Consider the following 13,530-nt stretch of genomic DNA (forward strand, 5'->3'; position numbering starts at 1 on the left):
GCAGTTTGTGCAGTGCATTAATTCCATCTTCAAGCAAGCAAAATACAACCTCTACTATGTAATCCCTGTGTTGTGAATAGATACCAATATGCAATCATGACCAGCTCTAAATACTTGAGAGCCAGAGCCAGATATTGTACATCTGGTTCTATATGTGAGATGTGTGAAGTATAAAATCCAAACGTGGCATATCTTCTTTCCAAAGACAGTCAGATCAGTCCCAAATCACAATGTCAAACTTGGAGTGAAGAGCAACTCGGTTGATATAATCATCCCAGCCCAGCGGTGCCCTTTAAAGCTGTGTTTTTTTTAATTTGATTGACTCCTGACAGATGCCTCCCAAGGTCTTGAACTTTGGCCCCAAATCATTCAGAAAATTCAAATCGTCTCCGAGATTGCTGAGTGACAGCCCATCCAGTGACTGACATTTACTGCCCTGTCCCTCGTAGGCATACTCGCAGGGTCGGTATACTGGGTGGTCTGCATGGTTTCCATCAATCATGTACAGTCTCTGTGGGATTGAGGAGTTAAAAAAAAAAAAAAAATTCTCTGGGTCATTTTGTCAATCAAATCAAAATCAAATCAATCTTTATGTATATAGCACTTTTCATACACGATAAAATGCAACACAAAGTGCTTTACAGCAGCTAAAAACATTATAAAGGAAAACATAAAAACAGAAAACCCATCGCTCCCACCCTCCATATGTACATATGCACACCCACGACCACACCCAATAACAGGTCATACCAAAATACATCTAAAAAGACGTTCAGCCTGGATATATAATGTTATATTTATGCCACTTAACTGCTTCTTTCATTGCTTGAAGATGCAGTATATTAAGAATTGGCCATCCAGGCTAGCGGGATAGTATGCTAGCTTCAGCTTCTTCCTCTCCAACAGAATACATAGACATATTGAACATAACGTCAAAACTCAACATTGTGTTGTTCATTTTGGAAAGTTTTAAACTAAAACTATTACATATTGTAACTTAGCGTTAATGTAGCAGTGGCAGACATTATAGAGATTTTGTTTTCATTGATAATCTGTATATTAGCATTGCTGAACTTTAATTCAGTCCCATTTGTTACAGGAGGATTGTGGCCTGTGCAGCGAGTCAGTAAAATGGCTGCTGTTTAATGTCTACATTTCAAACAGACACTCAGACACCGATGCCAGGGAGCTACCATGCAATTGTCTTGATGTGAAACAAACTCTCTTACCCTGTCGATGTGATCTGCAATGTGTTGATTTGACCGCAGACTGATGGAGCGGTTGTACCTTGATGAGCCTCCCTGTTCACAGAGAGTAGGATTGTGAGCTCTCATTGCCAGAATAATATAATGGGCTTCCTAATGCTTAATTATTGTACTATATATGCATTAGAATGTGAATACAGTGTAATGAAAGAGGTTTATACTTTACCTACTTATTAAAACATACTAATTCACTGAAGACCGCTGCTTACCTGGTAGGTGTTGGTTCTGTTCGTGGTCCATGTAGAGTACTGAAATTAAGGAAATCAACAAAGTTAGTCTTAGCTACCCTCACTTGACCTTATCTGATGGACTCTGTGTTTGTGTTTTTTCTAACTGGAAGCACTCAGTGAAAGCATGCTGGAAAGCTTTTTTTTAAGGCTAGACAAAATTAAAAACACCTCTCAGTATAATGCCACAAAATTCAACAGAGCTGCAAATCATGTACATGTGTAGGTTTAAGTATGTTTATGTGTGAACATGAAAATACAATTCAAGTAGATAAAGGATATCATAAGGAATATGCAAGGATGTTCTGAATGCTCTTTGTTAGCTTTCTCTGAAGGGTTTTAGGACATCTACCCATGGATCCCAATATATCAAAAACTAATTATTTCTTAGTTTTTGAGATATCATGTCAACTAATAGACGATAAACATCCTGCCTGTACTCAGTATGTGTGTTTGTGCAACGCAGAAGGAAGATGACAGGTGTTACTCATGTAGCATTAAAATCCAGGTTGTGGCGCCATCTTGTGGATTTAAGATGGCATGTGTAGACTCTCTTCACAACACACCTATTAGCAATGGATCAGACAGATGCCATGTGATCACACATGGGAGTAAAGGCAGGTATTAACGACAGCTGTAGTCACTCACCATGGTCTGCCCTGTTGGGCCTCTGAATGTGTCTCTTTGGCGCTGCGTGCCCAGTGTGGTCATGTCTGAGTTCATCTGTAGAGGCTATACAAGAAGGTTAAATTAGGACGGAGGAGTACAGTAAAGGTCAGTGACAGACCCTGCCTATTACCACCTACATATTTTTAGATCATTTCTGTACACACCACTAAACACTATAAGTTAATTTATTGTTTGGAAATCATCATTTCAATAAGGGGTGGGGAAAAAGTTGATTCATGTAAAGGTCCAGTGTGTAGGATGTAACGGGGGGAATGGCAAAAATGTAATATATTCACAATTATGTTTTCATTAGTGTATAGTCAACTGAAAATAAAAATCCTTGTGTTTTCATTACCTTAAAATTAGCTCTATATGGAGTCCACCATGATAAACCAAACACTTGCTCCAGAGAGAACCTTTCATGTTTTTTGCTTCTTTTTTGTGTGAATTTGTGGTCACCATAGGGGAAGGCAAGCAAAGGGGTGTTCAGTTGGTTGCAAGCTGCAATCTCACCGATCAGTGTCACTAAATCCAACTGGACCTCTGGACCTGGAAGTGTTGTGACTTTTTTTTTCTTACGATTCCTAATCGATTGTCTGATTCCTGAATAGATTATATATGTTTACTTGTATCTATATGTATGTTTATATGTATATGTGCATGCATACTTGGATACACATACATATAAATGTATAAAACTAGTGCTTAGTCGGTTACCGTGATCCTAACACTTAATGGGAATGTATTTAAGAATACAGCCACCACTAGATGGAAACATTGTGTGCCTTGAGTCTTGGTCAAATCACACAAGCTTACCCTGTCCTCTATTGGGAAAACCAAGTTTCCTTTGGAGAAAATCAAATATGAAGGCAGATAGATAGATAGATAGATAGATAGATATTATCCTAGTTCTTTGTGTTGTGGATTTCCAAACACACAAAGGCGACTATTTAAAGACCTGTCACTCACCGTGGTGAGCACTGGGCTGTTGTATGCATCCATGTCCTGGACCATCACTGGAGCATTTTGAGACATCTGGTTGGACAGAGCAAATTATTAAAGCAACCTTACAACCAGTAAAAATGGCATTGTATTTTTGTCTGTGCCAATTAGCAAAGCATAGAACCAGACCCAGTACTAATCACTTTAGGAGTATTGGTAGGCACAAGGAGACTACAGGTAGCTCAGCAATGCCTATTATCTCATGGACTTCTCACTGCTAAAAGGCTCATTCTTCTTTTTTGGAGGAAGAAAGAAGTGCCCACTGTCAAACACTGGCACCCTATTTGAAAGGCTAAACTAATTCAAATCCTGTATATGAACTACACTATGCGTAACATTAGGTAACACTCCAGGCAAGGGTTGAAAGCCTGAGTGGGAGGATGGGTGGATCAGGTTTTTTTTTTTTTTTTTCCAATGTATTCATTCATTCATTCATCTTCTATACCGCCTGTCCCTTTCAGGGTTGCGGCAATGTATTCATTTATTTATTTATTTTCTTTCCATTTATGTTCTGTTTCCACTTTATAATGTGAGGATTATTTAAAAAAAAAAAAAAAAACATATGATGAGTAGCCCTCCTCACTGTTGTTCACACTGTCTGTGATAAAAATGAAGAGAAAATGTTTTTCTGGCTGCCATGTATCATAATGCCACTCTTTACAATAAAAATATTTGAAACAATTAGCAAAGCATTTCATCAAATATTTGAACAGAGAACTGTTTTTATCATTACATACATTGCATTGCAACTTATGTGTCTGCTGGTGTACCGCAAAACCTTTATCTGACAGTCAAAGGTTACTTCAGTACCTTGCAGTTTCCTGCAGTAAATCTGATCAGTGTAGCCAAAGTAGATCAAGTAGTTTCCCTTTGCTGGTGCTCCATGCAATCCAAGATTGTTTTATAGTTTGTCACGCTACTCTTTAAGTTCACCATATGATCTACTAGTTTTATTCCAATAGTCTTGTGTCTCGTCCCTGTCTGTCTTCACCTCAGGTAGGTAGGGAAAGAAAGGTAAAGTCTCTGGATTATAGCCGTCACTCATTTTTCAGCAGGATTAGGAACTATCTTTACTTTCTTACTGAAGCCTTTTAAAATTAAATTCCGCCCACACTGACACAACAGTCCTGTCCTTGAAAAAGTCAACCACAAAAAGGGGACTGAGAGGCTGAGAGGGGAGAGGGGGAGTACCTGCTTGGTGCCCCGTTTTATGCCGTCTGTGACAGCCACATTGTTTGTCGGTGTCAGGAGCAGAGTGGGTTCAGCCTGGCAGAGAAGAGAGATGGAAAAAAATAAATAGGGTACAAACAAAACATAGCGCAACATAGGTAACACAGAGTGATTGGTGAAGTAGCATAGCATACTGTCACTGTCTTTTGAACACACAACACAACCAATGCCACCTTGCATTCGGCGCCCCCTCCTTCGTGGTTGTACTTGATTAGGGTCTGGTTGCCCTCATCCTCCACAATGGGGATGTGCTTGAACTCCTTCCCTCCACACTGACACGTAAAGATGAGTAGCAGCACTGTAGACAGACATAAAAAAAACACTGAGAACAGAGTGTACATGTTGGCATTTTCAACAAACTGTCACATAATTGCCAGGGGCAATGGTGGCCTAAATTGGGGAAGGTCCCCTAATCTGTAAGATAGGGCAGGGTGCGGAAAGTGAAAGAACAGCACTTGCTTCTTCCTAATTACCACCAATGAGCTGCCCATGAGCAAGGCCTTTAACTCCCTGATACTCCAGTGAAGCTGGACAAGACTGTGGTTGCACTGAGGAACTTCCAGGTGTGAATGTGTGTAACTGTTTGACTATGATTGGGGCGTTCCTGGAAAAGACAGCCTTGCTCTCAATGAAACTTCCCTGATCAAATTTTTCTTTCCTTTTTTTAATTGAAGTGGTAGGTCATATACAGGAGTGCAATTACATGCATATCAACACGAGTACAAGACCAGCAGAAGTTGCAATATGTTGCAATCCGCAACTCCAATCCACAAACTTTGTTGAATCCCTGGAGACAAAATCATGAGGATGGAATTATTTTGATCTGACTGAGATTTTTTTATTTTTTTATTTTTTTTCCAATATTGCCACTGATTGCCATACTCACACAAAAATAAAAGGAGTCCTGCAAAGATCAGTCCAATGCAAGCTGCTCCTAGGCCTGATGATTTTGGCTTTTTGTCACGGCAAACCTCCTTGTCTCCGCAGTCACACACCGTCACTTCCAAAGTATCTTTTCCAGCCATATTCTGTTGGTCCCGAATCTCCAAGGGCACTAAGTACTTACCAAAAGGCAGTGTCTTCCGGCTAACAAGCCCAGCTTCCTGACCTGTTGAAGGATTTAAAGAGAGGTGTCAAGTGGCTCTTCGATTGGAACCCTTATTTGTGAGGGAGGTATAAAGATATGTGCTAACCAAAGGAAGGATCTAGTTTCCATTGCTCTTTAAGAGTTTTGCCATCACCCCCCAGGGAGAAGGAGAAAGGCCCGCTGAAAGGATGGACGTCTGTATCGTTGGCCTGCACCTTGACCTTGTTAACCTTGTTTCCACACATAATGACACCTTTGTTGACCAGCTGAGGCCTATTGTCATTGATATCCCTCAGGTGGATCAGGATAGTGCCTGTACCTGTGGCCGGAGGCTCACCTTGGTAACCATAGCAAAGGGAGGAAAAAAATACATCATTGATAATAGGCATTTAGATTACTTAATTTACACATTATCCAGCATATGCTTGATTAGAATATACAGTAGAACTATTTCATACCATCATCTATGGCACCGATGAGGACTGTGTAAAAGCTTGAGCCATTAAGAAAGGGTGACTCTCTGTCCATCGTCTTAGTTGATGTGATCTGTCCCGTTTTCTTATCAATGGTCACCCAGTTAGCTGGATCTCTTAGTAGCACATACCTAATCACATCAGGAGAGTTGGAAGTAAAGCAGAACATATCAAATGAAAACACTAAATAGCAGGAAACCAAATGTGGTGTTGTTGTTTGTTGCTAATCAAAATGGACCCTTGTGACAATTTCAAGCTTAAGGTCACATGGGGTGAAAATGTAATGAAAAAAATAATAATTAACTTTATTTGTATAGCACCTTTCACACAAGAAATGCAACTCAAAGTGCTTAACAATAAAGTAATTACATACACACAGTGATACAGTGCCTCAAATTGAAAAAGACGTAACCCTAACCCTAACCCAGAATAAACATAAAAACAAGGATAGTAAGTTAATGTAAAAGAAGATGGTATCCTATTCTGTGTTATGTTCTAAAGCCTGACTGAAATTCATTCATGATCATGTTTTCTTTAAAAAAGAAATTAATATTCACTGAAACTATCTTTGCCAGTAGCTTACTGATGAGTAGAAGGCTGGATATGGGATTATAGTTGGTTAGTGCGTTACAGTCTAGGTTGAGTTTCAGTAGGAGGGGTTTTACAACAATGGCTTTGGAGGCATCTGGGAAGATGCCCATGTTTGAAAAGATGTATGTTATAATCTCCAGGACATGACACAGTGTCAAACACCTGCTTTGAAAATGTCATAGGTCCAGGGTCAACACATGAGATGGAGTTACTGTGTGTGTGTGTGTGTGTGTGTGTGTGTGTGTGTGTGGCAGTAAGCTCACCAGACATACATTATGTATATACCAACCTGATGTGGGTTACGTTAGAGTCGACATCATGAACCTTTGGAGTGTGCAGCACCTTTCCAGGCTTCTCTTCTTCCTTCTGGTACACGTTAGCTGGATTGCTCTTGAACTCGGGTGGGTCATTGACATCAATCACTTTCATTGTGATCTTGACTGAATCGCCAGGTGGCTGTTTGCCTGTGTCATCAGGTGATTTACCTTTACAAACCCAGAGGGGTTCCTCATTCTCTACTCCAATCTGCAGGGTGGTATTAGTTGTTCTCTCATAGTCCTTTCCCTGGAGGAAACACACAAGTTTAGGTTAGCGTAGTGCAGCTGCTGTTTATGATAAATGACCTTAGCCCACTGTAAATGAATGAAAAATCTATTAGCGTGAGAAAAGCAGAATTACCTTGATGACACTCAGAATACCCTCATTAGTGACGGGGTCAGTTTCAATTTTGTAGTTTCCGCCCTCATTCCCTTTAATGAAATAGTATTTGGCACGCCAACCAGGAGTGTGAGGCGTGTCTTTGTCCTCTACCGCAACTCTCAAAACATTGTCTTGGGTGACTGATTCATTCACTGCACCTTTGTACTGGACAGGCAGAACAGTTCATCTTTAACATCATGCACCAGTCTAAAAGGAAACTTTGATAATAGTGATGATAATAAAAAGTCTTGCCTCTCTGCCCTTAAACCTTGGTGGATAAGTGTTTGCATCAATGATATTGAGAGTAATTTCACCAGTGGAGGAAAGGGGCGGGTTTCCATGATCTTTTGCTTGAATAATAATTTTATACTGCTTTGTTTTCTGAAACACATACATAAAAAAAAATTAGATATCATATTGATAAAGTGGATTGACAGTATGTGCGTGTGTCCATGCACTTGCAGTAGCCCACTCATGTGGATACAGTAAGTCACTGAGCCTTACATCATAGTCAAAACATCCTTGAAGAGAGAGTTGGGCTATTGCGCTGTTGGGCATCTGGTTCACCTCAATCTTGGGCTCTGGTGGGTCCTGTGAAATCTTACTGATGGTGATTTTAGAATTACTTGTGTTCCCCTGATCGCTGTCTATGGCCTGCATCTGCCCCAGCAAGTCCCCTTCAAGAAATAGAGGAAATGAAGAAAAGGAGACATCCTATGTTAGAGAAAAGCAGGAAGTAGGGAATGGGAGAAAAAGTACACAGTATAACTACAGGAGACAGGATGAAAGATGCAGCCTAGGTTTGAAATGATTGTTTTTATGACCCTGTTTGACCCTGTAGACTTCATGATCACTCCTCTATAGCCTCATCACTATTTTCATTTCTTTGATGTGGGTTACTCAGTGACGGCAAGCAGACAATATTTATAATCTAAGAGTCATTTATGCAATTGTATACTCACCCAATGGCTTATTTTCCTTCACATTGATTGTTACTTGAGGTTTAAGAAATCTAGGCACATTGTCATTGATGTCCTTTATTTCTATATCAAAAGATAGTTCCTTGTCCAGTGGTTCATGGGTCCATTTGTTATAGATATCAAACTTGATCTGTGGGTAAAGGGACTCGTATAAGATTATTTCTAATCAGTAAAAATCCATGTAAGATGTATTTATCATCAGGGGTTGGTAATGTAGAATGAGCTCACATGGAAGGGTTTGTCGTATATCTCTCTGTCAATTTTGTGCCGGGCAAAGACCGTTCCGTTGTCTGGATCGATGTAGAATACACCTTTCGGGTCTTTATCCACGCCCATTCCACTTATACGAAACTCGTGGTCCTTCCCCGACATGTTATTAAACATCTAGTGTCAAGACACAAACCATTCAGCTGTTGTCGTTTGCATGTTTGGCCCAGTGAGGATATTGAACTGCCGCACTGACCACACTGATTGGTAATTTCATTTACAAATTGATGTCACCTGTGAAACCGTTATGGGGTATGGTCCAGGATCTTCCTCTTTTAATTCAATTGTAGACAAAACCCACCTTCTCTTGGAACGCACCAAAAGCTCCTGTTTAACCCAGAATGTAGATCAAACACACAATTATTAGAATTTCTGCACAGAGCAAAACATTTTGGCAGAAGATTTGTAGTTCCAAAGATGAAACAGTTACCCGTTTGGAAAGCTCTATGTTGCCTGTTTGAAGCTCTGCCAGGGCTGTTAATGCAACCTACAACAACAGAAAAAAGTGTTTAGTGATACTCTCACCTCCACATGTACAGGCAACTTTCCAATTCATAGACTGTGGGAAGATTCCCGAGCAACCAACCATTTCCCTTGATTAACCTCTGAGCACGTGTGCTATGAGGAGAGTACAAGTGTTTTGGGCTTGCCCTGGGAGGCCAACCCTGTGTGAAATAGAAATCTTCACCAGGGCCAGATGGATTCAGACTGATAGCCACACGGTTTGTAAATGCCATAAGCACCAACCATCTTCAAAGTTTAGTGTAAAATAGGTCTTATTGCCTTAAAGTTCGTAGAACAATACTGAGCTGGACCCAGGGAGCAACTGAATCAGACACAAAAAATACCACACAGTTGTACTCTGACTAACTCTTCCTGTCATGGAGCTTAAACATACAACACTCATCGTTTTCACCTCTTCATCTGTCTTGGTATTTTTCGGTGCTTTTCACTGCCCTTTGAAAATGTATTGTCCTTACATTTCTCTGTGACTGATATGTTCATGGATATTGATGTCAAACATAGTTCAGCACCACTCGATAACATACACCATTCTAAGGCACACTTAACAGTATCAAAAAAATAAATAATTCAACCTCACCATATATATATGAATAAGAAGAAATGGGTTAAAATATTTCCCACATCTGCCAATCCAGGAATTTTTGCCCTCTCAGGAGAAATCAGCATTATTATTGTTATTATATAATATATATATTTTGGTTGTGATATATTATTATCATTACTGTTGTTGTTAGATTGTATTCAACTGTCTTGCAAATTGGAGTAAGAAGTATCACTTGCTTATTGTAGAATGAAAGTACGAAAGAATTGGTTCTGTTTCTGATGACATATAATAATAATAATAATAATGAGAATAATAATAATATTTAATAACTACACCCTCTGCTCATGATCTGCTAGACTGCTATTGAATTGTGTGTAACACTGTGACTGATGTCCAATTTCTTGAGAGTTTTGCGTGTTTTTTTAACGTCAGTATGAGACTTCACTTTAGCCAGCGTCTGCCAGCTTGGTTTAAATATTAGCAATTGTTTTTCTCTGTGGAAGTGGATTTAAGAAAGTGGTTTACCGACAAGAAAAGCTCACCTAATGAAGATGGTTACTCGGCAGGTGCAGCTACACTGAGGCTACGTTTACACAGAAACGATCTGAACAGAAAACGCAAAAGTGGTGTTGCATTCTCACTTTTTATTCCGCGTTTAGACGAGCGTTTTTGGGGGGAAATCTGCATGCATGTGGTGATGCAAAAGTGTGTGGAATCAGAGAATGTCTAATGGAATTCCATGTTGTATGCACGCCAAGCGGCTAGGTGGTAGTGTGAAACAACACCACGAAGTCTGTGTGCCTGCGTAGAACCTTCCTTCTACTTCTCTCCCTAGTAACGCGAAACCAAAACATGGCGAAAAAGCGAGTAAAAATGGACAGTTTTGTCTGGACAGAAGGAGGTGCAGTTATTGCTCCAAACAACTTTAGATTATAAAGCCACAAATGCACAAGAGGGCGTGGACTGGGAGTCCTGCCAGTCCAAATATATAGACATATGGACCGAATTTCTTCAACAGTATCCTGTACCTGGAGGGAAGACATATCCACACCAGAAAGACGCCATCTGTAAGGGCTCTAGCAAATCGGAGCACACTTTTGTGTTTTTACCCTTTAAACGGGAACGCGACGGTGGAATATTTTAAAGATTTCCACTCTGGAGGGGGGTTTCACTTTTTTGCGTTTTTAAGCCCCAAAAAGGCTGTTGCCGTCTAAACGAAAGGCACATCCGATAAAATATTTTGTCGTTTTCACCTGCGAGCGTTGTCGTGTATACAGGGCCTAAGAATCAGCTACCACTAGCAGTTTTGTGGATTCCAGTAATGAAATGGCAACTAGGGTTAATGTTACCATTAAGCAAGAAAATGGAGCATGGATAAATGCATCCACCACTGTGTCACTACTCCTCCACTACTGCCAGATTTTTGCCACCCGCAGCGACCTGAGAACCAGATGACAGTTACGTATCTATTAGCAGCCTGTCTCCCGACCCTCATCTCGGAGAATTAAGTAGTGTAACTCCAAAGACCTCAGGCTGGATAAATTCAAACGGGTGTTCCTGGATAGTTTTCCAGTTTCGCTTTCGTCAGGAAAGATATGCACTTTCGCAAGTACATGGCCCAAACAGGCCCTGAGACCCTGGCTTGATACTCCATGAAAGGCGATGCTGCATGCTGTTTCCCTGGTAGAGAGTTTAGGGATTTAGATTTAACGTAGCACTGAGAAAATCACACCAATTAGGATTTTTATGAGACCTTGATATCAGTATTACAGACAAGCAGTAAAGATGTATTCATCCCTATTATAGAAATTATGTAAGTTACAATGGAAAATCTAACACGACTTAAATAGCAAAGCATATCCATGACAATGTTATCTTACCATATGATTGGTTTTGACAGGTATTTTGCTGACTGAATTTATCAGACACATTTTTCCTATTCCCATGTCTCACACTCATTTTAATCAATGCAGCTGTCTGCATCTTAGCTGTGTCCCATGGGTGTAACTGAAACCTAAAACGTTAATTTCTGTGTCATGACTATTTTCCCGTCAGTAGGTTTATGCACAATAAAAGACACTGAATATTTGTACCAAGTTTGCTGAAAACTGGGGCTACAGTGATGGTCCAGATTTATTTATGATTTATTTGCTGTTTTACATTCAAAAATGCATATGGTGATTTCTAACATTAGTGTTTGTACAGTAGTGTTTGTAGTGTGTCTCTTCAGAACATGGTAGTTTATACTGGTAATTGTCATTTTTGTGCTGGTTCATAGTTTTAACTATTAGTGAGGTGACTGTTGTGTTTCTTGATGTTAGCTATACTTAATTTAATGTTTTCTTTCTGATGACTGACAGTAGAGATGTGACAGGAAATGAATGGAGAGAGAGATGGAGAACGACATTCAGAAAAGATCTCCAGCCAGACGTCAACCAGGGGTGTCATGGATCATAGACGCCATTTTCTAAATTGTTTATATCAGTGTTTCAACAGATTTGGCTTCTTCTGGATAAAAGCTACCAATCATCTGACCGATATACAGCATACAGTGTATAGAGCTCTGCAGGGATGATGTATTTTGTAGGCTAACCTGCAACGCAACAGGAATCATTCAACAAAAATGTACTTTATCACAGGAAATAAAATCTGTGGCAAACAGAAGTTTAAGAAACTCATCTGGTTTTAGGACACATTCCTCTGAAGGGAAGACATTTCAAGGCAAACACCATGTTGCCTGATAATCATACTGAAAGTAATTTGGTTGTGGTTTATTTGAATGTTTGCAAAAAATGGAGATGTTGGCAGTGATTCAGAGGTCTGCAACCAGAATAACCATCATAAACATGGTGTACGCATCTTTTCCTTGATGTCTATCTGTGAGCCAGCATCTCATTAGAATGGGTGTGTATTCACATCTACCTTTGTGGTTGATGTTTTGTATTACACGGAGTGTAACATCTGCACGCCTAAATGTCCAAGTTAATTAACTGAGGTGCCGGGAGAAAATTATTCAGCTGAGACCTCACATATGTTCCATTGAATTGAGCTGTAAACTGGGATTTTTGAGGAATCATATCTGTTTAAAATTTGTACTTTTGTTAAGCTTATTAAGGTGGTCCACAACCTGTATTTCCATAATATAATGGTTTTGCTTGATGATCTCATGAACGTTTTAACTGATAGAATAGCAGCAAATAGATGTTCTATGCATGTGGAAAATCTATGCTGTTATTTCCAAATTTACAAGCAATCACAAGCCACACAACTCTCCAAAGCAAATGTTTTGTAATATACATAACCAAATTCAGTTTGTTTTCATGTTCACTATCACATTTTTGCTTGTTTAAACACTTTTATATATAATAAGTTATATAATCATAAGTAACTGTAGATAATTCAGAATTTCACCCTACCATCAGAATCAGGGGAATGGTCCTCATCGTGCTCCGTTCTGCTTGATATCCTCTACACGAGTACTTCAAAAGAGTCAAAGGCGGCTCGAATAAGAGTGCGCAGAAGACAGCCCACAATGCCTGCAGGCAGCAGGCTTGCTGACTTTCCAACTAACAAAGACCTGTTTGTTCATACACGCAGTCATGAACGATTTCAGGTGTGTTTGTACATACCGTGTGTGTGTGGGACGGGACCAGTTGGAACTGTGCTTTATGTACATTTATCTGTTTATTTGCTTCTACATCAAAATAGATTTTTTTGTGAGTGAATGCACAGTAATGTAGGGAACTTTGTTTGGGCTTTCAGGCTGTGCGGAGAAACGGGGCTTGGCTCAGGTGCACACCCCTCCACCTCTGTAGCTCAGGTTACCATATATTATTTATATGCCCTACGTAGCATGCAAATGGAGCTCAATTTCGTAGGTCATCCTGGGTAACAGTGTATGTAACTCAAAAACTTATTAAACCAGCTGTCAGTGACAAACATTCGGTCGTTTTGTCCTTTTCCACATACAT

General features: G+C 39.9%; 1 protein-coding gene across 1 annotated transcript; it reads right to left on the reverse strand.

The window, feature by feature from the left end:
* Positions 1-23: 23 nt before the first annotated feature.
* Positions 24-13,030, reverse strand: cdh26.1 (cadherin 26, tandem duplicate 1). Its single transcript, XM_076741687.1, has 19 exons — positions 12,976-13,030; positions 8,921-8,977; positions 8,725-8,817; positions 8,452-8,607; positions 8,206-8,353; positions 7,748-7,920; positions 7,496-7,624; positions 7,223-7,408; positions 6,834-7,108; positions 5,939-6,084; positions 5,587-5,817; positions 5,280-5,501; positions 4,567-4,691; positions 4,355-4,429; positions 3,131-3,196; positions 2,141-2,224; positions 1,475-1,513; positions 1,230-1,301; positions 24-511 (listed from the first exon to the last, which is right to left on the reverse strand). The coding sequence occupies exons 1-19, from the start codon at positions 13,000-13,002 to the stop codon at positions 293-295; spliced, it is 2,523 nt and encodes an 840-aa protein (XP_076597802.1). The 5' UTR covers positions 13,003-13,030; the 3' UTR covers positions 24-292.
* Between the last annotated feature and the right edge of the window lie 500 nt (positions 13,031-13,530).

Source organism: Chaetodon auriga, chromosome 10 (assembly GCF_051107435.1).
Source record: "Chaetodon auriga isolate fChaAug3 chromosome 10, fChaAug3.hap1, whole genome shotgun sequence".
In the NCBI taxonomy this organism is placed as follows: domain Eukaryota; kingdom Metazoa; phylum Chordata; class Actinopteri; order Chaetodontiformes; family Chaetodontidae; genus Chaetodon; species Chaetodon auriga.

Excerpts from the sequence above, each read along its gene's own strand:
- cdh26.1 (XM_076741687.1), bottom strand. The coding sequence starts at position 13,002 with ATGAGGACCATTCCCCTGATTCTGATG. Across the intron at positions 7,109-7,222 it reads GTATTCTGAGTGTCATCAAG|GGAAAGGACTATGAGAGAAC; the intron begins GTAATTCTGCTT and ends TGTTTCCTCCAG. Across the intron at positions 6,085-6,833 it reads TCTAACGTAACCCACATCAG|GTATGTGCTACTAAGAGATC; the intron begins GTTGGTATATAC and ends TGATGTGATTAG.